At 48.2% G+C, this 26,728-nt stretch overlaps 2 protein-coding genes across 6 annotated transcripts in view; both read right to left on the bottom strand.

Moving 5' to 3' along the window:
- Nucleotides 1–10,942, bottom strand: part of zgc:163022 (putative ferric-chelate reductase 1) — a 157,054-nt gene extending 146,112 nt beyond the window's left edge. The window contains exon 1 of the mRNA XM_038793951.1: nucleotides 10,918–10,942. Within this exon, the coding sequence (XP_038649879.1) occupies nucleotides 10,918–10,927 (10 nt within the window). The 5' untranslated portion in view covers nucleotides 10,928–10,942. The remainder of the gene's footprint in view (nucleotides 1–10,917) is intronic.
- A 12,133-nt stretch (nucleotides 10,943–23,075) lies between these two features.
- The window catches only part of LOC119964448 (glycogen debranching enzyme-like), a 140,261-nt gene continuing 136,608 nt past the window's right edge, over nucleotides 23,076–26,728 (bottom strand). For all 5 annotated transcript variants that reach the window (XM_038793948.1, XM_038793949.1, XM_038793945.1 and 2 more), the window contains 4 exons: nucleotides 26,611–26,708; nucleotides 26,006–26,093; nucleotides 25,783–25,916; nucleotides 23,076–24,505 (listed from right to left, as the gene is read on the bottom strand). In XM_038793948.1, the coding sequence (XP_038649876.1) occupies nucleotides 24,388–24,505; nucleotides 25,783–25,916; nucleotides 26,006–26,093; nucleotides 26,611–26,708 (438 nt within the window). In that variant the 3' untranslated portion in view covers nucleotides 23,076–24,387. The remainder of the gene's footprint in view (nucleotides 24,506–25,782; nucleotides 25,917–26,005; nucleotides 26,094–26,610; nucleotides 26,709–26,728) is intronic.

Raw genomic sequence — 26,728 nt, 5'->3', positions numbered from 1 at the left:
AGTGAGAGCGAGGAGAGCGGCGGGGACACAGTGGAAGAGCGCGAGAGCGGCGGGGACACAGTGAACGAGCGCGAGGAGAGCTGCAGGGACACAGTGGAAGAGCGCGAGGAGAGCGGCGGGGACACAGTGAGAGCGAGGAGAGCGGCGGGGACACAGTGAGAGCGAGGAGAGCGGCGGGGACACAGTGGAAGAGCGCGAGGAGAGCGGCGGGGACACAGTGAGAGCGAGGAGAGCGGCGGGGACACAGTGGAAGGGCGCGAGGAGAGCGGCGGGGACACAGTGAGAGCGAGGAGAGCGGCGGGGACACAGTGAGAGCGAGGAGAGCGCGGGGGACACAGTGAACGAGCGCGAGGAGAGCGGCGGGGACACAGTGAACGAGCACGAGGAGAGCGGCGGGGACACAGTGAGAGCGAGGAGAGCGGCGGGGACACAGTGGACGAGCACGAGGAGAGCGGCGGGGACACAGTGGAAGAGCGTGAGGAGAGCGGCGGGGTCACTGTGAGAGCAGGGAGAGCGGCGGGGACACAGTGAACGAGCGCGAGGAGAGCGGCAGGGACACAGTGGAAGAGCGCGAGGAGAGCGGCGGGGACACAGCTGCCGGAGAAGCAGCATTCAGATTTTTGGCGGGAGCAGTGGCCAGGGGTCTAACTTTAAAAACTTACCTTGAAGAGTGACATCACAGCAAAGCAGTGACCTGATTGGCTGGTAAGGAAAGTGCTCCAATTAGCAGTAGCTGGGAGAAATTCAACTCTTGCTAAGTATTGTGATTGGTAAGTAAAATCTTTATTCCTTTCACTTATTCATTATTTGATATTATATTTATAATCAGTTAAGGTAAAGTGTAAAAATGGCAGGAGATCCCAGCCCATGTTATGCGCCTCGTGCTCAATGTGGGAGTTCAGGGACGCGGCCGATGCCCCTGACTCCTTCGTGTGCGAGAAGTGTGTCCAGCTGCAGCTCCTGTTAGACTGCATGACGGCTCTGGAGCTGCGGATGAACTCACTTTGGAGCATCCGCGATGCTGAGGAGGTCGTGGATAGCACGTTCAGTGAGTTGGTCACACCGCAGATTAGGATTGGTGAGGGAGACAGGGAATGGGTGACCAAAAGGCAGAGAAAGAGCAAGAAGGCAGTGCAGGTGTCCCCTGCGGTCATCTCCCTCCAAAACAGGTATTCCGTTTGGATATTGTTGGGGGAGGTGACTCACCAGGGGAAGGCAGTAGTAGCCAGGCTCATGGCACCGTATCTGGCTCTACTGCACAGAAGGGCGGGAAATAGACTGGCAGGGCTATAGTCATAGGAGATTCAATTGTAAGGGGAGTAGACAGGCGTTCCTGTGGTCGGAATCTAGACTCCCGAATGGTATGTTGCCTCCCGGGTGCACGGGTCAGGGATGTCTCAGATCAGCTGCAGGACATACTGAAGGGGGAGGGTGAACAGCCAGTTGTCGTGGTGCATATAGGCACCAATGATATAGGTAAAAAATGGGATGAGGTCCTACAATCAGAATTTAGGGAGTTAGGAGATAATTTAAAAAGTAGGACCTCAAAGGTAGTAATCTCAGGATTGCTACCAGTGCCACGAGACAGTCAGAGTAGAAATTCAAGAATAGTCAGAATGAATACGTGGCTTGAGAGATGGTGCAGGAGGGAGGGGTTCAGATTTTTGGGACATTGGAACCGGTTCTGGGGGTGGTGGGACCATTACAAATCGGATGGTCTACACCTGGGCAAGACTGGAACCAATGTCCTAGGGGGTGCTTTTGCTAACACTGTTGGGGAGGTTTTAAACTAATGTGGCAGGAGGATGGGAACCAGATCAGTAAAGAGGCAGCAACTGAAGCCAGTAAGGTACTAGATAATAGACAGGGAAGAGATGATGAACACAAAGAGACATATGGTCTGAGGTGCATTTGTTTTAATGCGAGAAGTGTAGCAGGTAAGGCAGATGAATTTAGGGCTTGGGCTAGTACCTGGGAATATGATGTTATTGGTATGACTGAGACTTGGTTGAGGGAAGGGCAGGACTGGCAACTAAATATCCCAGGGTATAGATGCTTCAGGAGGGATAGAGAGAAAGGTAAAAGGGGTGGAGGAGTTGCATTACTGGTCAGAGATGATATCACAGCTGTGATTAAGGAGGGTACGATGGAGAATTCGAGCACTGAGGCAATATGGGTAGAGCTAAGAAATAGGAAGGGTGCAGTAGCATTGTGGGACTTTACTACAGGCCTCCCAAAAGCGAGCGTGAAGTAGAGATACAAATATGTAGACAGATTATAGAAAAATGTAGGAGCAATAGGGTGGTCGTGATGGGAGATTTAAACTTCCCCAACATTGAATGGGACTCATGTACTGTTGGAGGCATAGATGGAGCAGAATTTGTAAGGAGCATCCAGGAGAGTTTTTTAGAGCAGTATGTAAATAGTCCAACTCAGGAAGGGGCCATACTGGACCTGGTATTGGGGAATGATCCCGGCCAGGTGGTTGAAGTTTCAGTCGGTGATTACTTTGGGAATAGCGATCACAATTCCGTAAATTTTAGAATACTCATGGACAAAGACGAGAGTGGTCCTAAAGGAAGAGTGCTAAATTGGGGAAAGGCCAAGTATAACAAAATTCGGCAGGAGGTAGGGAATGTGGATTGGGAGCAGCTGTTTAAGGGTAAATCCACATTTGAAATGTAGGAGTCTTTTAAGGAAAGGTTGATTAGAATGCAGGACAGACATGTCCCTGTGGAAATGAGGGATAGAAATGGCACGATTAGGGAACCATGGATGACGGGTGGAATTATGAGACTAGCTAAGATGAAAAAGGAAGCATACATAAGATCTAGGCGACTTAAAACTGATGAAGCTTTGAAGGAATATCGGGAAAGTAGGACAAATCTCAAACGCGCAATAAAGAGGGCTAACAGAATTAAGGAAAATCCTAAAGCCTTTTATTCATATATAAGGAGCAAGAGGGTAAATAGAGAAAGGATTGGCCCACTCAAAGACAAAAGAGGGAATTTATGCGTGGTGTCAGAGGAAATGGGTGAGATTCTTAATGAGTACTTTGCATCGGTATTCACCAAGGAAAGGGACATGACGGATGTTGAGGCTAGGGATGGATATTTAAATACTCTAGGTCAAGTCGGCATAAGCAAGGGGGAAGCTGTGGGTATTCTAAAAGGCATTAAGGTGGACAAGTCCCCAGGTCCAGATGGGATCTATCCAAGGTTACTGAGGGAAGTGAGGGACGAAATAGCTGGGGCTTTAACAGATATCGTTGCAGCATCCTTGAGCATGGATGAGGTCCCGGAGGACTGGTGAATTGCTAATATTGTCCCTTTGTTCAAGAAGGGTCGCAGGGATAATACAGGGAATTATAGACCTGTGAGCTTGATGTCAGTGGTAGGCAAACTGTTGGAGAAGATACTGAGGGATAGGATCTATTCACATTTGGAAGAAAATAGACTTATCAGTGATAGGCAGCGTGGTTTTGTGCAGGGAAGGTCATGTCTTACAAACCTAATAGAATTCTTTGAGGAAGTGACAAAGTTAATTGATGAGGGAAGGGCTGCAGATGTCATATACATGGACTTCAGCAAGGCGTTTGATAACGTTTCCCATGGCAAGTTGATGGAAAACGTGAAGTCATATGGGGTTCAGGGTGTACTAGCTAGATGGATAAAGAACTGGCTGGGAAACAGGAGACAGAGAGTAGTGGAGGAAGGGAGTGTCTCAAAATGGAAAACTGTGACCAGTGGTGTTCCACAGGTATCCGTGCTCGGACCACTGTTGTTTGTGATATACATAAATGATCTGGACAAAGGTATAGGTGGTCTGATTAGCAAGGTTGCAGATGATACTAAGATTGGTGGAGTTGCAGACAGCGAGGAGGACTGTCAGAGAATACAGCAAAATATAGATAGATTGGAGAGGTGGGCATAGAAATGGCTGATGGAGTTCAATCCAGGTAAATGCGAGGTGATGCATTTTGGAAGATTCAAGAGTGGACTATATGGTCAATGGAAGAGTCCTGGGGAAAATTGATGTACAAAGAGATCTGGGAGTTCAGGTCCATTGTCACAATTTCAAGGTGAGAGAGGGAATGTTTAAGGGAGATGTGCGTGGAAAGTTTTTTACGCAGAGGGTGGTGGGTGGATTCACACCCGTCTGTCCTAAGTGGCATCCCCCTTATTTTGAAATTGTGCCCCCTGGTTCTGGGCTCCGCAACCAAGGAAAACATCTTGCCTGCATCCACCCTGTCTATTCCTTAAGTATTTTGTAGGTTTAAATGAGATGACCTCTCATTCTTCAAATCTCAAAAGAACACAGGTCCCTTTTGCCCATCTCTCTTCATAAGACAGTCCTGTCATCCCCAGAACCAGTCTGGTGAACTTTTGTTGCATTCTTTTGTTGTGCTTCCTGACTGAGCTGTTGGGGGAGGTAGATCTCTGCAGTGTCCTCCTCTGCCGGCTGTGCAGCCCTCTGCATGAATGGGGTGAGGGTCCCGAGCTCAGTGGTTGCACCTCCTGTTTGGGATTTCTCCTTCTTCTTCTGGCCTATCTTCTCCTGCGTCAAGACAGATGGATTGAGTGTGAGCATTACGGATGAAAGAGCAGTTCAGCTTCCATGCCTGTTTTGTGTGCTGAACTCTCCCCAGTTGGGATTAAGATTCAATTTGTGCACTAACCTACATGAGGTGCTGAGCTTCAAGAGGCCATGCCATGCTGGATGTAGAAGAGACATATGCTGATTGTGTGTGACGTCCCTGTAGACTGTAAACCTTGGACCATGTGGTGCCAGTCTGAGAGTCAGGGTTTACAGCAAGTAGAAGTTTGGCTTAACCTGGTGGAGTAGATGAGATCATTCATCAGTTTTCTACACGGCAGGGTGCTACTTCTTTGGACCCCCCCCCCCCCGGGACCTCCTCCCCCCCCCCCCCCCCCCCCCCCCCTCCCCCAGGTGCTGAACACCCTGGCAACCTCCTCCAGGGGCTGCCGTGGGAGGGAGGGAGGGCGTCCTCCTCCCATCCCTTGGAACATAGAACATAGAACAGTACAGCACAGAACAGGCCCTTCGGCCCTCGATGTTGTGCCTAGCAAAGATCACCCTACTCAAGCCCACATATCTACCCTATATCCATAACCCAGTAACCCGCACTTAACCTTTTTTTTAGGACACTATGGGCAATTTAGCATGGCCAATCCACCTAACCCGCACATCTTTGGACTGTGGGAGGAAACCGGAGCACCCGGAGGAAACCCACGCACACACGGGGAGAACGTGCAGACTCTGCACAGACAGTGACCCAGCCGGGAATCGAACCTGGGACCCGGGAACTGTGAAGCAATTGTGCTGATCACTATGCTGGTAAGAGGTCCTCCCACCTTTTCTTGACAGCATGAAGAAGAATCTCCAGGAAGGGGTCACTCAATCATGGGACCAAAGGTTGCTGTCTTCTCCTGGACATTTTTAAAAATGCAATCCGGAGGTCCTGGGCTGCAGTGAGTGAATGGTTGTCTGGGAGCTGTTTAAATACGGCCCCCAGACGTTGAACTTGATGATGTAACAGTGAGGCAGTCAAATCACCATGAGATTCAGCATGCTCCTCGCTGATGCATAATTAGTAAGCTTAAGGGCACAAAAACTTGCCCTGCCAAACAACGGAATCACCTGCCAGCCACGGTCTCCAAAGCTGAAAATTGCATTGAATGCATTTCTGTTTACCTTTCTGGAATACTCATTCAATTTTAAATCTAAATCTGTATTTATAGCCCCCAACTGAGTGACACTCTGCTGTGGGGTTATCAAAAGCCATGTCCCATTCAGGCCCCACCCTTTGGCAGTATCAACGTGGCACTGCTCCCAGCTCCCTGACAGTTCCAACCTGGCAGTGCCCGGGGGCTACAAAGGCCTCTGAGCCCTCCAGTGTGGTCATCATGTCTATCCAGAGAATTCATCAGTGGCTGCAAGAAGGTCTTCATTGAGAAACCCTTGCACTTTAATGTCTGAGTCATGCCAGCTGCTTCTATGATGGTAAACAACCTCCAGTACAGGCATAAGAGGTTGAAAAAAATCCACAACAAAAAGATTGATGTCAGACAGAGCACCTTCTCTTTCTAGGAAGCACTTCAGAGTAGAAGACAACCCACTATAAAAACAAATGCAGTCAGAAAGAACACCTGCTCAAAAGAGGAAGCATTTCAGAGTTAATGGACCATGAAGTGCGATAAAAACAAACTAAGCTAATCCCTCCTTTGAAATAGCCTGAAACTGTGAAACAAGAGGCTTGTAAACGTTAATGGATGGTGAAATTGAATGTGAACAATGCTGTTCAAAGTTTTTAGGCTTCTCAGCAAGCATAGAGTCTTCAAGAATTAAAGGGGAATGAAACTGAGTGTGAAAAGATCACTTCAAAGCTTTTCAAGGCAACAGAGAGAAGACTTTCAACTTCAATCTGAAATCTCTTTGAAATAGACATGCTGGGAGAGAGTTCAAAGCTTTTCAAAATAGAGAGAAAACTACCATATCCCTCTCCCCCAACCCCCATCCTGGGGGAGATCCTCGATCTTAACCACTCCAGCAAAGCCAGAGTCTTCCCAGATCCCACCAGCCTTGAAGGACCCCGTCTGCACCCTGGTTGTTGCTTTTGCCCTGGGCATCCTGGGGTTAAGTGTGCAGATGTTACTGACCTCCTTGCTCCCCCTGGGGGTCCATTACACCTGGTCCCTGGTTTTAAGGACCTCTAGTTATTTGTGCCCAGGTGACTTCCCGGTGGGGGTGATGGGGCAGGATCATACCCAGAGGCCGTTGCATTTAATTTAAATCTTACCAATGAGATTAAAATGAATGCAAATGAGCTCTGATCAGGTGTTCACGGTTTCTGACCAAAAACCTGATCGCGCCGGCTGGAGCGGGCCAGGAGCAGCAGCATGTTAAACGCCCGTTTTAGGCCTCTCGCCAAATTCACCGGCCCGGTGGTATATGCACATGGGGCAAACAGAGGCTCTGGGCTCAAGTCCTACTCCGGATCCAGAGTGCGAAATCAAATCCCTCAATCCAGTGAAGGAGTGCACTATTGTTTTTGTTTCCTTTTTTTAAATTTAATTTTTTTTAAAATTCAGAGTACCCAATTTATTTATTCTAATTGTGGGGCAATTAAGCGAGGCCAATCCACCTACCCTGCACATCTTTGGGTTGTGGGGGCGAAACCCGCACAAACACGGGGAGAATGTGCAAACTCCACACGGACAGTGACCCAGAGCCGGGATCAAACCTGGGACCTCGGCGCCGTGAGGCAACATTGCTAACCACTGCGCCACCGTGCTGCCCAGGGGAGTGTGGTACTGTTGCAACTCAGGTGGAAGAAAAAGATCCCATAGTACTAGCAAGGGTGTTATCCACCGTATTTATCCCTCAATCAAAGACACAAAGAAAAAGGATAACCACTCACATTACTACATGCGGATGTCTGTGTTGCACAATTTGTTGCCGTATTTCCTGCATTACAACAGCAACTACACTTCGAAAAGTGCGTCATTGATTGCAAAGCAGGGTTGGGATCTCAGGTGTCATGAAAAGCACGATTCAAATGTTTTCGTAATGGAAATGTTAGGATACTCACGTTACACCATAAATTAAGTAGAAATAATTCCCACTGACTGTAGCATAACGTGAAAACGGCAGGGGCACCTCCATTCAGTTTGGATGTTATTCCTCATCATGGTTTGCAAGTGCTTTGTTTGAAATATAATTCTTACAGGCATAATGCTCATTGACGATGTCAATAGTTCGGCAGCATGTGGGCGTGAAAGCTGATGTAGAAGATGAGGTCATTGGTGGAAGGACAAGAAATCAGCAGAGACATGCTCCACCAAGGCAACGAAACATGACATGCTGGTTGTAGAGAGGAATGTACTTTGATATGTGTAATTACCATATAGTATGACTGGTAGGATTATCGTTTTCTGTTGACGTGTGTTGCAATAACTTTAATTTGGATTTAAAAAAAATGTAAATCAAACTTTTGTCATTTTATACAAATATACAAACAACAGCAACAGTGAACTAAAAAGAACCATAAACTAATTTACGAAACTCACCCTCGAACAGAGCACTCTCCTGCTACTCCACCTCCCCCCCCCCCCCCCCCCCCCCCCCCGCCCCCATGTACTCCCCTCCCTCTAGCAGCTAACAGTGACCGATTCCTTGACATATAGAATAAACGGTTGCCATCTCAGGTAAAACCATTCAATTGACCCTCTCACCGTGTATTTGACCTTCAAGGTGCAAAAGCTCCATTAAATCCTCTAGCCACGCTGAGGCACGAGGTGACATCGCCAACCTCCAACTCAACAGGGCTCTCCTCCGAGCCACCAATGAGGCAAAGCCAAGGACGTCTGCCCCTGCACCCGCCACATCCGAAACCCCAAATATAGCCACTAAAGGACAGGGCTGCAGCTCAATGTTCAGGGTTTCTGACATGGTGTTGAAAAAGGAGACCCAATAACCCACAGGCTTGGGACAGGGGCAGAACATGTGAATGTGATTAGCGGCCCCCCTCGAACAGCACTCGCATTTATCCTCAACCTCCATAAAGGAATGGCTCATTCAGACTTGAGTAAGTTGTGTCCTGAACACTACATTGAGCTGGATCAGGCTCAGACTCACACACGATGATGCGGCATTCACCTTACGAAAGGCCTCACTCCACACTTCGTCCTCCAATAAAGGATCAAGCTCCTCTTCCCATTTGGCCTTCGCCCCTTAGCTGAAACTAAATTCTCCCCCAAAATCCGTCAATATATGCCGAACGCACTACCCTTTGCCAACCCCGAACAGGAAAGGATAACCTCCAGCAAGGAAGATGGCAGCGTTACCGGGAATTCCAGGAACATCATCTAACAAACTTTCGTACTTGGAGGTACCTAACCGAGTCTGAGCCCGAATTTCTCTTTAAATTCTTCCAGACTGGCAAGCTGCCCGTCCAGGAATAAATCACACGCTGTCTCCTGTCCCTTCCCCTTTCACACCCCGAACATAGCATCTAATCTTGCCGGCTCGAACAGATGGTGAACACTAATAGGGGTTATCCTTGACACTGACCCCAGCTTGGAAATGCTGACCGAGTTGCCTCAATATTTTTGAAAATGGAGACAACAACGGGGTTTGATGACTACTTTTCCAGAGCAAATGGAAGAGAAGCCATCATCAGTAGGCCCTCTACATGACCAAGATTCCAACCCCACCCTGGTAGACTCCAGGTTCCCACACCATCCCGACACCTTCTCCACATTAGCAGCCCAGGATTAAAATATCAGACTTGACAGCACAAGCCACCACCCCCCCCCCCCCCCCCCCCCCAACCCCACCGACTGTCTGTAGGATACCCCTCCGAAACCTTTGAAGCAATACCGGAAGACACTGAAATAGGAATAGGAATCTTGGCAAGATGTTCATCTTCATTGATTGAATCCTGCCTGCCAAGGACAATGGGAGGCAGTCCCACCTTTGCAGGTCAGCTTTGCCCCTACTCACTAAGCTGGTATAGTTCAATTTACGGAGCAGAACCCAATCTCGAACCACTTGGAACCCCAGATACTGAAAGCTAGTCGCGGTTACGCCCGAACGTTAGTACCCCAGACCGGCTCCTTTCCCTGAAGTGCTGACCAAAAAATACTCGCTCTTTTCTAGATTTAACTTTTATTCAGAGATGGAGCCAGAGCTCTTCAGTATATTCAATATGTCTCCCATAGCTGGCCCCGAATCCTTCATGTATAACAAAAGGACATCTGCATACAGGGACACCCTGGGCTGGATTCTCCATTTCAACGGCTAAGTGCCAGCTCAAACAGGGATCCACATGTGTTTACGGTGCCGGCAGTGAGGGGCTAGCAGCCCGGTAAACTCCTTGCTCCTGCGCCAAAATGAGCCTGAGAATGGCCGGGTCCCTGCCCGTGCATGCGCATGGTGACGACTTGCAGCGGTCGCTCTTCACCCGACTTTCAATCTGCGACCCCACAGGACTTCCCCTGGCCAACCCCCACCAGTCCCCTCAGCCCTCGCAGAAGATCCCCGGGGCAGCAGCACGGATACCAGTGGAGTGTGGCAGTGCTCGACACAGTCTGCAGCAGCCGGGCTCCCGACCACTCAGACCACATGTCAACTGCGTGGTCGGGAACTCGGCCCATCGGGTGTGCAGCATCGCGCGAGGGCCTGCCGATGATGCGCCAACGCCGTGACAACAGTGTGCGTCCCGATGACTCCATTTTGGAGGGGGCGGAGACTCGCAAAGCGGAACCAGCCCCGATTTGAGAGTTGGAATGGATTCTCCGCCCGATCGCCAGTTACGATATCGCCGTCAGCCAACGGAGAATCCCGCCCCCTGTCTTTCATACCACCCCTAACTATCCCACTCCACTTGTTTGAGGCCCTCTGAGCAATGGCCAGTGACTCAATCGCTAAAGCGAACAGTAGGGGGGATATAGGACACCCCTGCCTTGTCCCCCTGTGCAACCAAAAAGACCCTGAACTCATGGTGTTGGTACAAACGCTGGCAGAAAGAGCCACATACAACAAATGCGCTCATGTCACAAACCCAGGGCCAAACCCAAACTTCTCCAAAACCGCAAAGCCGTTCCTCCACTTGACCTTGTTGAATGCTTTTTCGGCATCTAATGGCACAATGGTTTGAGAACACGCATGAATAGATTCAAAAACAGTTTCTTCCCCGCTGTTACCAGACTCCTAAATGACCTTCTTATGGACTGACCTGATTAATACTACACCCCTGTATGCTTCACCTGATGCCGGTATCTATGTATTTACATTGTGTACCTTGTGTTACCCTATTATGCATTTTTTTTCTATTCTTTTCATTTACTAAATTATCTGTTTGAGCTGTTTGCAGAAAAATACTTTTCACTGTACCTCGGTCCATTGGATCCAATCCAATTATATCTGGTGACAGCCCAGCTGCTGGGGTGAGAATCACATTTAGCAGTCACCTCACATTGGACGGCAATTTTCGGCCTGTTACAAATCCCGTCTTGTGCTCCGCAACTACCTCTGGGAGACAGGGTTCCGCCTCAGTGCTGGTGCCTTGGCCAATAGCTTTGCTTCTTCATTAAGGTATGAAATTGGCCATTTTGTGGGATCCCTATCCTTTTTCAGGAGAAGGGAGATGGATGCCTGCCCAAGAGTCTCAGGGAGGAAACCCCATGCCAGAGAATCATGAAACATACCCATCAATAACAGAATCAGCTGGTTTGCAAATGTCTTGTTGAACCTACCCGGCCCCGGTGTCTTCCCTGTCTGCACCTGTCCTGACATTGTTTGAACCTTCTCCAGACCGAATGGTGCTTCCAACCCTTCCCACAATTCCTCCCCCCACCTTGGGGAACTTCAGGCCTCTAAAAACTCTGCCATTCCGGTCTCGTCCTTTGGCGGCTCTGACCTGGAAAGCATCTCGTAAAAGGCTCGAAATGCCCCATTCACATTGTCCAGGGCGGAAACCAGCCTACCCACTGAATTGCTAACCTGGATGATCTCCCTAGACGTCACTTGTTGCCTTAGCTGGTCAGTCAAGAGACGGCTGGCCTTCCCATACTCATACGCCACTCCCCTCAAATGTCTCAACTGAGGCGCCATCCTTGCTAAAGACAGCAGGCCAAACTGCATTTGCAGCATGGAGTTTGGTCACTCGCATACCTTAGGACCACTTCCAAGATCTCACCAACTAACTTCTGACGCTTCTTTCTAGCCTGCCCGTCCATATGTGCCTTATATAATATGATTTCCCCTCTAATCACCACTTTCAACATCTCCCACAGAATAGAGGATGACCATCCCATTCTCATTGAACTCATATTCCCCTATGGCTCTCTGGACCTTGCCACAAAACCTCATATCTGACCTACATCCAACCTTCATCTCGTGTACTTCGTCCGGCCCGCCTCCAACACTACCAAATGTGGAGCATGGCCAGAGATAACCACAGCCGCATATTCCGCCTTCCTCACCCCAGGGAGATGAGTCCTACCCATAACAAAGTAATCTATCCTTGAGTACACCTGTTGCATTGGGGGAGGGGGGGGGAAAAGAGAACTTCTTACCCCCAGGGTGCATAAACCCCAGCGGATCTGCACCCCTGTCTCCTCCAAGAATGAAGAAAGCATCTTCACAATCCCGGAAGAGGCCTTTGGCTTTGAGCGATCCAGCCTCAGGCCTAATACACATTTTAAATCCCTCCCAGAATTAGTTGGCGAGTGTCTCGATACAGTATTGTGGCCTTAGAAATATTGTATCAATCCAATTCGGGACATTAACTAACACTACCGACTTTCCCTCCAATGTACCTGCAACCATCACGTCCCGGCCCCCCTTGATCAGCTAAGACCTTGCCCACCTGGAAGGGGACCCTCTTATTGATGAAAATTGCCACCGCCCCCGGACCCTGCTATCAAATGGCTCTCCTGTAAAAACAGATCGGCCTCCAAATTCTTTAACTGAAAGCTCTCGCCCTTTTCACAGGCTCCCCTGCCCCCCTCCAGCCCCAGGCCCCGCACACTCCAAGTGACTAGCCTTGTTGAGGAAAACCCACTACCAGCCCCATCCAACGGATGAGACAAAGTGTTCCCTGGTCACTGTTAACTCTCTGCATCCCCCCCCCCCCCCAACCCTCCCACCCAGTACCTTCTCCCTTACCCGCACCCCGGAGCTTGCAGTCTACCTGCCGCCTTAGCTAACCCCTTCTCCCACCAAACAAACTAGACTCATTGGCGGAATTCTCTGAAAATGGGGCCTTGTCCCACGCGCATGAGAAAACGGGTGTGAATCACTCTGGACTTTTCGGCTACCAACACGGGGCCCTGCACTTCCGGCCGCGGGTCCGCGCAGCATGGCGGACCAACACAGTAAGCCGGCCCCAACAATATAGGCCCTTCCCAGATCGCGTGTGCCCGCCGATCGGTAGCCCCCGATTTCGAGCCTGGAGGCCACCCCCGGTGACGGATCCCCCCCCCACCACCACCACCAGGGCGGCCGCGGACTGGGTCCACAGCCACCACCCCGAGTGCCTGCCGGGTGGAACCATGAGTGAACCACGCCGGCGGCAACTCGGTCAGCTGCAGGTGGAGAATCTCCGCGGGTGTTGCTTTCAATGGCACGCGACTGACGGCGATTCTCCAGTCCGTGGAAAGCCTCTGGGCCCTGCCCCAAATTATTTTGAATTCATAGCAGAGGTAGTAATTCAACTCAAACCTGAAATGTCAGATCTTTTAAATTCTCTGCATTTGTGAGCACTTATCTATGCTGATTTTGCTATAGCGACAATATATTTTGTCAAAGTTTATGCTCTGAATAGCTCCCTTGTACACCACACAAAGCAGTTCACTGTCATTATTAGCTATTTTATTCAATTGTACTTTGTGCATAGAGATCTTCTTGTACAGAAGTTATTTCCCTCCCCACTACCTCCCCAAACAACCCCCACCCGCCCCACTCCCTCCCAAGCCTGCTTGAACGCCTTATCATATAACCGATGCATAGCAACATTGTTGGAGTCCAGGCAAGAAAGACCCCAACCTATATGGGGGAAATGTTCTATGGAATGGAATTCTATCCATTTTTTCTCTAGCCTTCAGGGAAAAGCTAATCTCTGTTCAGTACCTCCCCTTAAAGGGCACAGCAATGCAGAGGGATTTCAGGCACATCCTACCATTTTATAGATGGGGTTAATTGGTGCAACAGATACATTAAATTTCCACCCAATCGGTGCTCTGTCATACTTTATATTTGGTGCATATGAGAAAATTTAATGCACAACGGTCATCTCACAAGATTTGGTATCAAGGGAAAAGTGTTTCACCTACAGATTTTCTGAAATCTGAGCATTATATTTATCTCCCCAGAGCATTTTATACATTGTAATGTTCTTGCAATTAAGATGATTTCGCTGAACAAATAAAAATAATCAATAATCCATGCACAACTACATGCGTTCTTGGACTATTCAGTACAGCGAGCAACAGCGAGCGAACTGGTTGACAGTAAGTGGGCTTAAAAAACAATTTTGAGCATTACTGAACTCAGTATGGCTGTTGAAATCCATATACTTTACTGCTGGAGTTACAGAAATTTTCCCTTCCTTCCTTTGTGTTCTAGTGCAGAGATATTAGGAGCGATATTATAAAGTCAAAGGTTTACCTTGCATCGAGAAAAAAATTTGTATAAATACATACACTACTCTTTTGTCATCTTCACTCATTTATTTTTATATGTTGTGCAAGTATATTTGACTTGATTATGAGTAACTAAGAAAGAATCTTTGACTTTAATGGACCCCAAATTCTTCAGACCACAAAAGTGCATTGGACACCTGAATGGAAGGCAGTCCTATAGTTTCAAGAGGGGTATATTCATGAAGGCCTACATTCCCAACCTTGCCCCTCGCCTCAGGTTAAACCACCACCAATCCGCTCTCCCCCTCAAAGTGGAAAGCAGTCTATGGTCATCTTGAAATACAGTGACTTTCCCTTTATATTATAATACAATGCAAATGTAGGAAACAGATTACGTAATTTTCTACTTCCTGCTTTACGAGAGCTGGGAATGATGTGGCTGCTTGTTGAAAACCAATTACTCAGACCATGGAATTTTGAAAGGGATTAGAGTTTAGATGCAAATTCAACTCAATTCCAGTCCTACCTCCAAGACTACCTTAGAAATTCAAGGTCCGACAAATTTAGTATTTACTGATCTGTGTTTCTCATTCTTCTGTACAATTCTCAGTGCTGGAAACCTTAAGACTGAAACCTTGGTACTGTGGGGATTCCATGATGAAAATGGTCACTTTTAAATATCACATTATAATAAATAAGACATTTCCAAGCCATTGCATCTTTATTGTGAAAGGTCTATCTCTCCAAGAATAAGTCTGTCTCACGTGGCCCATAAACCCAATCAAATAAGTTGACGCAGGGTGATCAATTTGTATATCTATAGAATACTGTCCATGTTATAATTGGAAAGATTTATCTACAATTTTGTTTTTGTTTTTTGCATTTTGTGGTAAAATGAGCAATACTTAGGGCAGCATGGTGGCGCAGTGGGTTAGCCCTGCTGCCTTACAGCGCCGAGGTCCCAGGTTCGATCCCGGCTCTGGGTCACTGTCTGTGTGGAGTTTGCACATTCTCCCCGTTTTTGGGTGGATTTCATCCCCACAACCCAAAGATGTGCAGGGTAGGTGGATTGGCCATGCTAAATTGCTCCTTAATTGGAAAAAATTAATTGGGTACTTGAAATTTTTTTTTAAAATTAGCAATACTTTCAGTAACTGACTTTAGCTAACCCAGTCAGTGGAGGAAGGAAAGGCATGAGCTGTTTGTGTGGTTCTGTCAAATCACTTCTGTATTACTTGTTCCTCAACTTCATGGCAAAAAAAAAAGCATTGAAAACATGCATAGCAACATCTAACTTGCTGAGTCATAGCAACACGCATTCATGATACACAGTTGTTTTGTTCAGCATCGCTACACACTGGCTTGGTGTTTTACAGGCAATCATTTAGATCGCAATGTACGTCATCCGTTCAAGGCATTAATAGGTCTGCGAGGTACTAATTTCAAACCTTTTTTCAGAGTAGAAGAAAATTGAACTAACTTTGCCCTATGACAAACAGGATTCAGCATCTGCACGGCCTGGGAAGGGTTTAAAAGCAGGGAAAGGAATTCAACTTTCATTACTTTTAGTCAGCATGATGCAACAAAATTCAGATATTCTTGATTGAACCATATTGTTAAGACTGGTATTTTTCAGTTTAAAGTCCAAAGATGTGCAGGTTAGGTCATGATAAATTGCCCTTAGTGTCCAAAATTGCCCTTAGTGTTGGGTGGGGTTACTGGGTTATTGGGATAGGGGGAGGTGTTGACCTTGGGTAGGGTGCTCTTTCCAAGAGCCAGTGCAGACTCGATGGGCCGAATGGCCTCCTTCCGCACTGTAAAAAAAATTCTATGATAAAGCATCTGTATATCTTCATACATGCATTGGACCCAAAGATATTGATCATTTTTCCAAGATATCTCAAGTACTTAATAACCTACATGCTTAATTCCAATCCATCCTCCAAAACTGCCTCAGGAATTCGAGGCCCATTAGGTTTATTATTATTGTACCAGGTTGAGAAAAAGTTTTCCCATTCTTGTACAATTCTGTGCTGGAAACCTAGACACTCACTATTATGTTGGTAAAAGTGGTAGAACAAAATCAATCTATGCGCAATGAATGTGTTGTGATGTTTCGTACTGAGTCAACTAAAAGTTAAGAACTGATCGGTGCTGCTTTATTTCTTTTTTTTTTAAATAAACATTTTATTGAGATATTTTTGGTATAGAAACAACAATAAAATAAATAAAATACATGAAACCATAATCATAGTGCAAAAACCATTTACCTTTCGTACAGGTCCCACCCTTATTACCCTCCTACCCTAACCTAAACTACTCCCCCGTCTGCTGACGATTAATTTTCCGCAAGGAAGTCGACGAACGGTTGCCACCTCCAGGTGAACCCTAACAGTGAACCTCTCAAGGCAAACTTAATTTTCTCCATGCAGAGAAAGTTAGCCATGTCCGATAGCCAGGTCTCAGACTTCGGGGGCTTGGGCCCCTCCATGCCAATAGTATCCGTCGCCGGACTACCAGGGAACCAAAGGCCAGAACATCGGCCTCTTTCTCCTCCTGGATTCCCGGATCTTCCGACACCCTGAAAATCGCCACCTCTGGACCCAGTGCCACCCTTGTTTTTAAAACCTTGGACATGACGTCCGCAAACCCTGCCAAAATCCCTGAAGGTTTGGACATGTCCAAAACATATGGACATGGTCCGCTGGTCCTCCAAAGCATTTTGTGCACCTGTTTTCCACCTGAAGAATCTGCTCGTCCGGGCCACTGTCATGTGAGCCTGGTGCACAGTCTTAAATTGAATCAAGTGGAGCCTGGCACATGTTGCAGACGCGTTGACTCTACTCAACGCGTCTGCCCATAAACCATCCTCTATCTCACCTCCCAGCTCCTCCTCCCACTTACGCTTCAGCTCCTTGGTCTGCGTCTCCTCCGACCCCATAAGCTCCCTATAGATGTCCGAGACACTCCCCTCCCCTATCCAACCTCTGTAAATTGCCCAATCCTGAATCCCCCTCAGTGGTAGGAGCGGGAAGGTTGCCACCTGTTTACGAAGGAAGTCCCACACCTGCAAGTATCAGAAATCATTTTCCCTCGCCAGCCCAAACCTTTCCTCCAGCGCCCTCATACTCGGAAAGCTCCCCTCTATGAACACATCCCCCAACCTCTCAATCCCCGCTCTCTGCCATACCAGGAACCCCCCATCCATACTCCCCAGGGCAAACCGGTGGTTATCACAAATTGGGGCCCAGACCGATGCTCCCACTGCTCCTACATGCCGCCTCCACTGGCTCCAAACTCTCAGGGCTGCCACCATCATGGGGCTAGTGAAATACTGCGCCGGCAGGAGCGGCAAAGGCGCAACTACCAATGCCCCCAGACTGGTGCCCTTACAATAAGCCGCCACCATATGCACCCACGCCGACCCCCCCCCCCCCCCCACCCCCCCCACCACCCCCCCCCATCCACTTCCTGATCATGGCTACATTAGCCACCCAGTAATAATTGTGAAAATTTGGCACCAGCCCACTTTCTCCCTGGCTCGCGCTCGAGCATTACCTGCCTTACCCGCGGGGTCTTGCCCGCCCAGACAGAGCCCGTGATCACCCTGTTGACCCGCTTGAAAAAAGCCCGCTGAATAAAAATTGGGAGACATTAAAATACAATTAGGAACCTTGGGAGGACAGTCATTTTCACCGTTTGTACCCTCCTGGCCAGCGACAATGGGAGCGCGTCCCATCTCTAAAATCATCCTTCATTTGGTCCACTAGCCAGGCCAGATTCAATTTATGCAGCCGGTCCCATTTGCAGTCCCACCCCCTACTGACCTAAACGGCAGCTCCCCCAGTTGCCCCTCCTTAACCACAAACATCTGGGGCGCGATTCTCCGCACCCGCGAAAAATCGCGAAACTGTCATAAAAAACGGGCACGTTTTACGACGGTCGTGAAGGGTCCATTTCCCGACGTATTCACTTCCGGGAAATGGGCTAGTAACGCGGCCGCGTCAATCACGTGCGCGATGTTGACGGAACGCGGCGACGACACGATCACGCCCACGTGACGCCGCCCGACGCCGTAAAAAGGCGCGGGCGAGCACAGAATCTGTCGGCCATGATGTCGGAGTCCAGGAGAGCTGCACCTCGTTTTGTGGAGGCCGATGTCGAGACTCTGCTCGATGCTGTCGAGCAGAGGAGGGGCATCATCCGCCCGCGGAGAGGGCATCGCCAACCTGCCAGCGCGGTACGCCAGGCCTGGCGTGAGGTGGCCGCTGCCGTCAGTGCTGTGGGGCAGACCCCTCGCTCTGCAGAGCAGTGCCGGAAAAAGCTACACGACCTCACCAGGGCAAGTGCCAAGAAGGTGCCCCCTGGTCACAACCCAACAACGACGGGATGAGGGCTTCCTTCCAGACTCTGCAGACGCTGTTAGAGGAGTCGAACCGCGTCCACGAGCAGGGAGTGGTGCCGCTCATGGCAGAGACCCAGTCCGACACCGCACGGATGGCATCCGCGGTGGAGGCAATGGGTCAGGTGATGCAAGGCATTGGGGTTCATATGCACGCGTCATCCTCGGCCCTGGACAGGGTTGCCCTCTCACAGGCAACAATGTGCCAGAGGCAAAACGACATTGCCGGCGCCCTGCAGGCCTTGGCCCAGTCTCACCAGGTCATTGGCCAGTCGCAGCAGTCAGTCGCCGAGAGCATCAACCGCCTGACACATGTGCTGGATGGCGTCGTGCACACACAGGTTGAGATCGCACAGTTCCTGGTGGGAATGTCTAACTCCCTGGACTCCGTCTCTGCAAACCTTCGGATCCTGGTGGATACCGTTGCAGGCCTCCAGGACTGGCAGCGCCAGGTGTCGGTGGTGCGACGGCGCACCTCCCCGCTCGCACCTCTGTCCCAAAGTGAGGCCCGGGGGCCACTGGGCTCCCCGAGGGAGGTGGTGGTTTCGGGGCCCGTCCCATTAAGTCCATCACGGGACGTCCCGGAATTCTCGGCCTCCCCCCGTCCGATTCCTGGTGCATCGGGTGGGCAGCAGGCAGAGCAGGGTGGCACAATGTCACCCGAGACGCCCGCAGAGCAGCCTGGCCCATCAAGGCCGGGTCGCCCCAGGAAACGCTTGGCCAAGGAGAAACGAGTCGAGGGGGGCGATTCGCAGCAATCCTCCTCCACTCCTGCTGTATCATCTGGGGAGTCACTTAGACGTAGTGGTAGGGCCCGTAAGGCAACTAAGATAGACACTGAGTAAGTTGGCATGGGTGAAGGGCACAGTTTAGTTGTAGGGGCTAGGGCACCTGTAAATAATTGTTAACATTAAACGCACTGTTCCACCTTACTTGTAATACCGTGTGATTATTCCACAGCCACAGGATTTGTGATGGTGACCGAGTGTCGCTGGGGTTGACGAGCGGTGAAACTTCGGTGCCGGGTGTGCAGTCCCTGCCCCTCCCCCCACCCCCTCCCACAGCTAGCCCACGCGGGCACGTGATGGAGTGTCAGTGACGATCTCAGCGGCCACCAAGGTGGATGGTTCAGCTATTGCCATGGGTCAGACTCTCTCTAACGATTCTGAGCTCACAGCTCATCGCAGAGCAGGCTGTCATCATTCCACATGACACTGATCACACCCGCTGACACAGCCATCAATGTTGTGCCATACCGTCTGGACCCAGTGGTAAGGGTGATGTCGAAGTGGAGCAGTGTACACGGAGAGGGGGTGGGGGGGTTGTGGTGGTGGAAGTTGTGTGTTGACCCTCTGCACGACGGGTCTGTCGTGCCGCCTCCTGGACATCACCAGCACCTGGGTCGTGTCTGCGTTCTGCACCCGCCACTCCGCCAGCCTCCTCCTCCTCCCTCTCCTCCTCTTCCCTCTCCTCCCCCTCTGTGCTGGCGGAGAATCGCGCCCCTCATTCTTATCCATGTTTAGCTTATACCCCAAAAACCGTCCGAATTCCCCAAAAATCTTCATGATTTCCTCCATCCCCTCTACTGGGTCCGAAATGTACAGAAGCAGATCGTCCGCATAGTGCGAAACTCTGTGCTACCCCCCCCCCCCCCAGATCAGTCCCCTCCAGCCCCTTGAAGCCCTCAGACCGATTGCCAATGGCTCTATAGCCAGCGCAAACAACAGTGGGGAGAGGGGACATCGCTGTCTCAACCCAGCTGCAGTCTAAAGTACTCCGAAGTTGTCCTGCTTGTCCGCATTTGCCACCAGAGCCTGCTACAGTAACCTGACCCAGTCAATAAGGCCCCGCCCAAATCAAACCGTCCCAGTACCTCCCACAGATAGTCCCATTCTACCCGATCAAAAGCCTTTTCGGCATCCATTGCGATCACTACTTCAACCTCCCTACCTTCTGGGGGGGCATCATGATCACATTTAACAGCAAGAAGTCTTACAACACCAGGTTAAGGTCCAACATGTTTGTTTCGGACACTAGCTTTCGGAGCACTGCTCCTTCCTCAGGTGAAGAGGTAAGAGCTACATACCTCTTCATTCACCCGAGGAAGGAGCAGTGCTCCAAAAGCTAGTGTTTGAAACAAACACGTTGGACTTTAATCTGGTGTTGTAAGACTTCTTACTGTGCTCACCCCAGTCCAATGCCGGCATCTCCACATCACATTTAACAGCCTTCTTGCATTGGCCACCAACTGCCTACCCTTAACAAACCCCGTCTGGACCTCCCCAATAACGTCCGGAACACAGTCCTCAATCCTGGAGGACAAGATTTTGGCCAGCAACTTGACATCCACATTCAGCAGGGAGATCGGCCTGTAAGACCCACACAGCTCCGCGTTCCTCTCTCAATTCAGAATCAGCAAAATCATTGCCTGTGACATCGACGGGGGCAGCACCCCTCTTTCCCTTGCCTCATTGAACATCTTCAACAACACTGGCCCCAGTATCCCAGAGAACTTTTTATAGAACTCCATTGGGTACCCATCCGGACCCAGGGCCTTACCCGCCTGCATGGCCTTCAAGCCCTCCACTATCTCTTCCAGCTCAATTGGGGCCCCCAGCCCTTCTACCCACTCTCCGTCCACCGTTGGGAAATTCAAGAAGCGCCTCATCCCCTCCAGCCCCGTAGGAGGTTCCGACCTGTTGCGCAATTTTGTGCAACCCTGGCTTCAATAATTATGCAGTAAGGGATTTCCCGACATTTCACAGGGCATGTTGGATGGTTGATTCCCCCACCAACATAGCCGCATATCATTTTTAAACGGTGCTCAGATATCGCTAATCCACCAACCCCACCCCTCCCAACCCACTGCAGCATCTTCCAGGGCCCATGTTCGTTAGAGGGACTCCATCCTAAACTCCAGCGCCTTCCCAATATGTACACGCCTCGGTGGCCCAGACCTGTTTCGGACCAGCATGATTTCCCATTGGTGTCGTGAACAATCGGGTAGAGGCGATTCCAGTCAGACCTTCATCTGCATCGCATTGTGATGCAAATCGGTTTTTGCTCTGGCCTATCATGGGAATTGCAACCCGCCATGGTGGCCAGGAATGGAAGATCTTGCCGTAAGTTTACATGGGTGTGAAACTAATGTTTTGGACATCCCACCTCATTGCTTCTCTCTCCTCCGCCCACGACCCTCCCCCACCATTAAACTTGCCACAAACATATTTGTTATTCAGAAATCAAAATTGGGTTCTCCCATTCATGTTTAAGGTTCATCAGCATTTGTGTCAGTCTTCCCTTAATTTGAATTATTTTGGCCATATAATCATGAGCACCTGTGGCCATTTATTAGAAGCCCAGATGGCTGCACCAATCCAGTCTCCATAGTCCTAGTGTCTTATTAATTGGATTGATATACACTTAACATTCAGAGACAAGGGACTGGATTCTCTGTTCCTGCGGGTAAGTGCTGACGGTAACGGAGGATCTGTGTTGTTCCACGATGGAAACATCAGCACTACACCCACACCGATGCTGGTACCGTGAAGGGCTAGCACCACCGCGTGAAACTCCTGTGGAACACGCGTAAAGCGGTGGGAGAATCGCCAGGTCCATCCTGGACACGCGCAGGGCTGACAAGCTGCAGCCGCGCGTACACCTACACCCCCACACGTGCACTGATCACGCCTGAAGTGATGGCGTCGGTTGTGCTGGCTCGCGTATCCGTCCACCCCGACCCGACAGCCCACCTCCTGGGCACCTCCCACTATTCCCCCCAGCACTGGCAGAAGCCCCACAGCCAGCAGCACGACTGACAGCGACGTATGGTGGTGTTGGACACCGTCCGTACGCGCTCTCTCTCCCCGCGGCCACCACACCAGGCTCACGACCGTTGAGACCACACGTGTCCCGCGCTGTCAGGAACTCGGCCTATTAGAGGCGGAACATCATGTGTGGGCCCAATAATGTGATGCGAACACAGTCACAACTGCGCGCATCGCAATGACGCCAATTTGGAGGGGAGCGGAGAATCGCAATTCAGCACCAAACCGGCACCTGCCGCGATTTCGCCTTCGGGAGCTATTCTCCGCCCGATCACTATTTCCGATTTCGGCGTTGGACAACGGAGAATCCCGCCCATGAACTTCTAGAACATAATTCTAAAAGTATGATCAGTGTTCTCATTAGCTTTTATTTTTAAGTGACAGTGACAATTCTGGACCGGGTACACTTCCTAACTAAGAAAATCAGCAAATAAACAAAATTCTGGATCAAAATTGTTGTTTGTAGACAAAAGTGGTGAGCGCTGCGGTCATCAAAATTTAGTTCTAAAATAAAGTAAAAATGCACCTTCGTAAATCTGTAGTTTTCAGATACTGGACAATCAAGTATTGCATTTCAAAACTAAAAGCATAATTGAGAAAACATAGCTATACATTATTCAAATTCGCGAACACATCGAGGGACTCCACAATGGTTAAAAAAAACACAGGCACAAAGGGTATGGTCTAAGTGATTTGTTTAATACTTAATCATATCTGTAGACAGTATCATATTCTGCTGGGTTTTGTAACCATCCTTCATCACAACACAAAATAGCTGTATAATCTGCTGCTGCATTCCATATTTAACCTTTTCTCAATTTTAGGTGAAAAGTGGCACCATTTAAAAAATATAGTATGGTGAAGAATGTCCATGATGTACTACATGCTTAGGAATGGAGATAGAAAAGTTGATTGAGGTATTTGAACTGTGATCTTATCCTCCAATCAGCTTAGCTGCCCCTCCTTTGCCTGGTCCAGAACAAGTACTTCCTAATGCTAAGAAGCAAAACTTATTACGTTCTAACACAATGTAACAGCCAATTCTGGCATTAACAGCAGTTCTCAAAAACTGAAGGCAACCCTACAATCTCATTTGTTGAAATTCTTAGAAATGCTGAAATTAGCTACGGATAATCTAAGGTATTAATGTGTTTTTTGACCCCCCCTTAATTAGATACAAAAATACATGCATATTGTATGATTCTGTGCCTGTACTCTTATCACAATACAGTGTAGTTAAGGTTACCAGCATCATCAAAACCTTGAATGTATCACGCCCCCAAATGCCCTCTCCATTAAACACGGACATTAAAATTCTAATGTTACAACTCTAAATGTGCAAATGTCATGCAAGTGCTTGAAATAGTTTTCATTCCATTAGGCTTAAAATAAGCTTGTACACAGTAGTATGCAAGATAATGCTTCTCTGGCACCTCACCCAAAATATTTTTGAAAGTGCTTCGATATTGCTGTAAAATTCTAACCTTCCAAACTGTTCGTAATGTGTTAATTCAGGTTAACTGCAACTTGGCTGCTGAGCACAATAGTGGTGATAACTACAACAAAGTTCAAATTGTGATTTGCACAGTGCATCCTTTTTAAGTGTAGTCATGAGACATTCAGGTGTTAACTCTAGATTGACACACTGTTGAATAAGCAGTTTAAAGCTAGTTTCAGATCAGTGCAACATTGCTGATAGCCAGACAAGAAGCAGAAAAGGTCACATCCGTTAATATCACAATCACTTTATATCACTAACTTAAAAAGCTCTTTTTATACTGATCACTTTGACACATTAAAGGGATAAGAGATTATACTGTATAACTTGTTAGGTCACAAACTTTGTCTGTCGCACTGATGTGATCTGCTGCTTTTAATTGTATCACAGAAACTATGGCTAAATGGCAAATGGTATTTAATACTATGGAGGCACACAAAAGGAACAGCGAAGATTGATGTATTGCAATTGGCAACAGGAAAATGCTGCACTTCAAAGCTCATACAAGACATCTAGGATGGTAGCTATTGACCAGGCCTGGGTTTCACAGCTAAATGGACAGTATGCCCCATTTTCATTTGTAAGCTCTGGAAGACCTTTCCAGGGCGATCTGAAAAGTAAATATAAACACACACAAAATAGTGAATAAAAAGATTGCAATTCTTAGTATCTGACACAGTTTGATAGTCTTTAATCTTATTTTTTATTACAATGGTGTGCCCATCAGTTCCATTAAGAACAAAAAGAAAATACCGGGCAATCTCAGCAGGTCGGACAGCATGGTTTAGCATTGTGGGCTAAATAGCTGACTTGTAAGGCAGAACAAGGCCAGCAGCGTGGGTTCAATTTCTGTACCGGCCTCCCCGAACAGGCACCGGAATGTGGCGACTAGGGGTTTTCACAGTAACTTAGTTGAAGCCTACTTGTGACAATAAGCTACTATTATTATATTATTATTGTGGAGAGAAGGGTGCTAATGTTTTGAGTCTGGATGACGCTTTGTCAAAGTTGAAGAGAAGTGGATATGGGTGGGGTTGGTCAGAAGGCCAGCAATAGGTGGTGATTGACAAAGATATCGTGGACAGAAAGACAAAGGGAATGTAAATTAGGGTGATTAAGGCTAGGAAGGGTGCTGATAGTGGCACATGGAGATTAGAATGTGTTAATGGCAGAACAAAAGGTGATCAGGGTGTCAAACGAGAACTAGGAACAAAAGGGAAAATGCTGGAAAATCTCAGCAAGTCTGGCAGCATCTGAAGGGAGAGAAAAGAGCTAACGTTTCGAGTCCGATGACTCTTTGTCAAAGCTGGTCTATTTCTGCTTCAGGCAGGATCGCAAATCCTACCTGAAAATGGCTAATATCATCAGGTCCAAGGAAACTTTGCGGGCAGTGGTGACACAACCAGCATTGCCATTGATTGGAAGGTCTGGGTCTCGCCCGAGTAGGTTCAGCTCTTGTGCACGCTTCATTTTCTTAACCATGCAAGAACAAGCTATAATGAGCTCAATATCAATTGTGGAATAAAGCAGCTTACATTTTGAACCAAACTTGGTCTCACCCAGTATGAACTCGATCTCCCGTCAGAGAGATTTTGGTGTTCAGATAAGACATGACACATTGATCCAGGCCGTTTCATGATTGCAGTTCTGGTTCCCACAACTTTGCAAACAGTGTAATGTTACGTTAGAAATCAACATCCAAAGTGGAGGAAAAGGTCGTCCCAGGGAATGACTGATACCACTTTATCCAAGGTATGTATTAGAAATTAGAACCATAAGACTCAACTCAAACAATGAAAGCAGAATTGTGATGTCAAAAAAAAAAAAATCTGTAAAGGACATATGCATTATATAGCCACTTCTGAGTTTTTGGAATTATTGACTTACTTTTCCAAGTAATCATAATGATGAGAAAGAATATTCTTCACTAAATATACAGTCTCTTCATACAATGTGCTGCTAATCAATTTTGAGAAATGCAACTTTGCACGCAAGAAATATCCAAGAGGCCACAGCCATTCCTAGAACCAAAAAATATATATTTTTATTGTAATATTAAGTACAAAAATTATCATGGCTAAACTCGCTGAAATATAATACAAATAATTACCGGTCCTTGGTGGTAATTAAAGCCTCTCGATATATTGAAGTCGCCATTGTCGAAAGAATTATCATAAAAACCACAGTAAACCTGGTCGCTAACCAAAAAAAGAGAAAATAAATATCAGCATATATTAGCAAAATAATCCAGTGAGAGTACTCACAGAAAATGGGACCCATGAACAGGATACCATAAGAAGCCAGATCCGGTTTAGTTCAGTTGGATGGACGACTGGTCTGTGATGCAGAGCAAGGTCAGCAGCACAAGTTCAATTCCTGAACTGGCTGAGGTTATTCATGAAGGCCCGACCTTTTTAACCTTTCCCCTTCGCCAGAGGTGTGGTGACCCTCAGGTTAAACCACCACCAACCAGTCAACTCTCCCCCTCAAAGGGGAAAGCAGCCTTTGGTCACCTGGGACTACGGCAACCGTGACCTTACCTTTACACCTTACCAAAAGAAAAACCTTTGAATCAAAAGTTTTGAGCTTGTTTTAACGTCGAAAACACAGGCGTTAAAGATTACATGTATACATTCCAGTGATAGTTTGTTTTCATTAACAACGATCATTCTATTGGAAGCTGGGAATATTAGGATCAGCAATAATTTAACTTACTCTGGGTCCAATGTCTTCAATCCCAGGGGTCCAAGCAGTTTCTCCTCCGCAATTTTTAAAGCTTTCCATGCCTTTTCTGGATCAAAAAGTTCAGGGGCCTGGAAAATAAAATGTATTG

Source organism: Scyliorhinus canicula, chromosome 4 (genome assembly GCF_902713615.1).
Source record: "Scyliorhinus canicula chromosome 4, sScyCan1.1, whole genome shotgun sequence".
NCBI lineage: Eukaryota > Metazoa > Chordata > Chondrichthyes > Carcharhiniformes > Scyliorhinidae > Scyliorhinus > Scyliorhinus canicula.
Note: the sequence above shows the minus strand (reverse complement) of the source record. Positions and strands in the feature narration are given on the sequence as shown.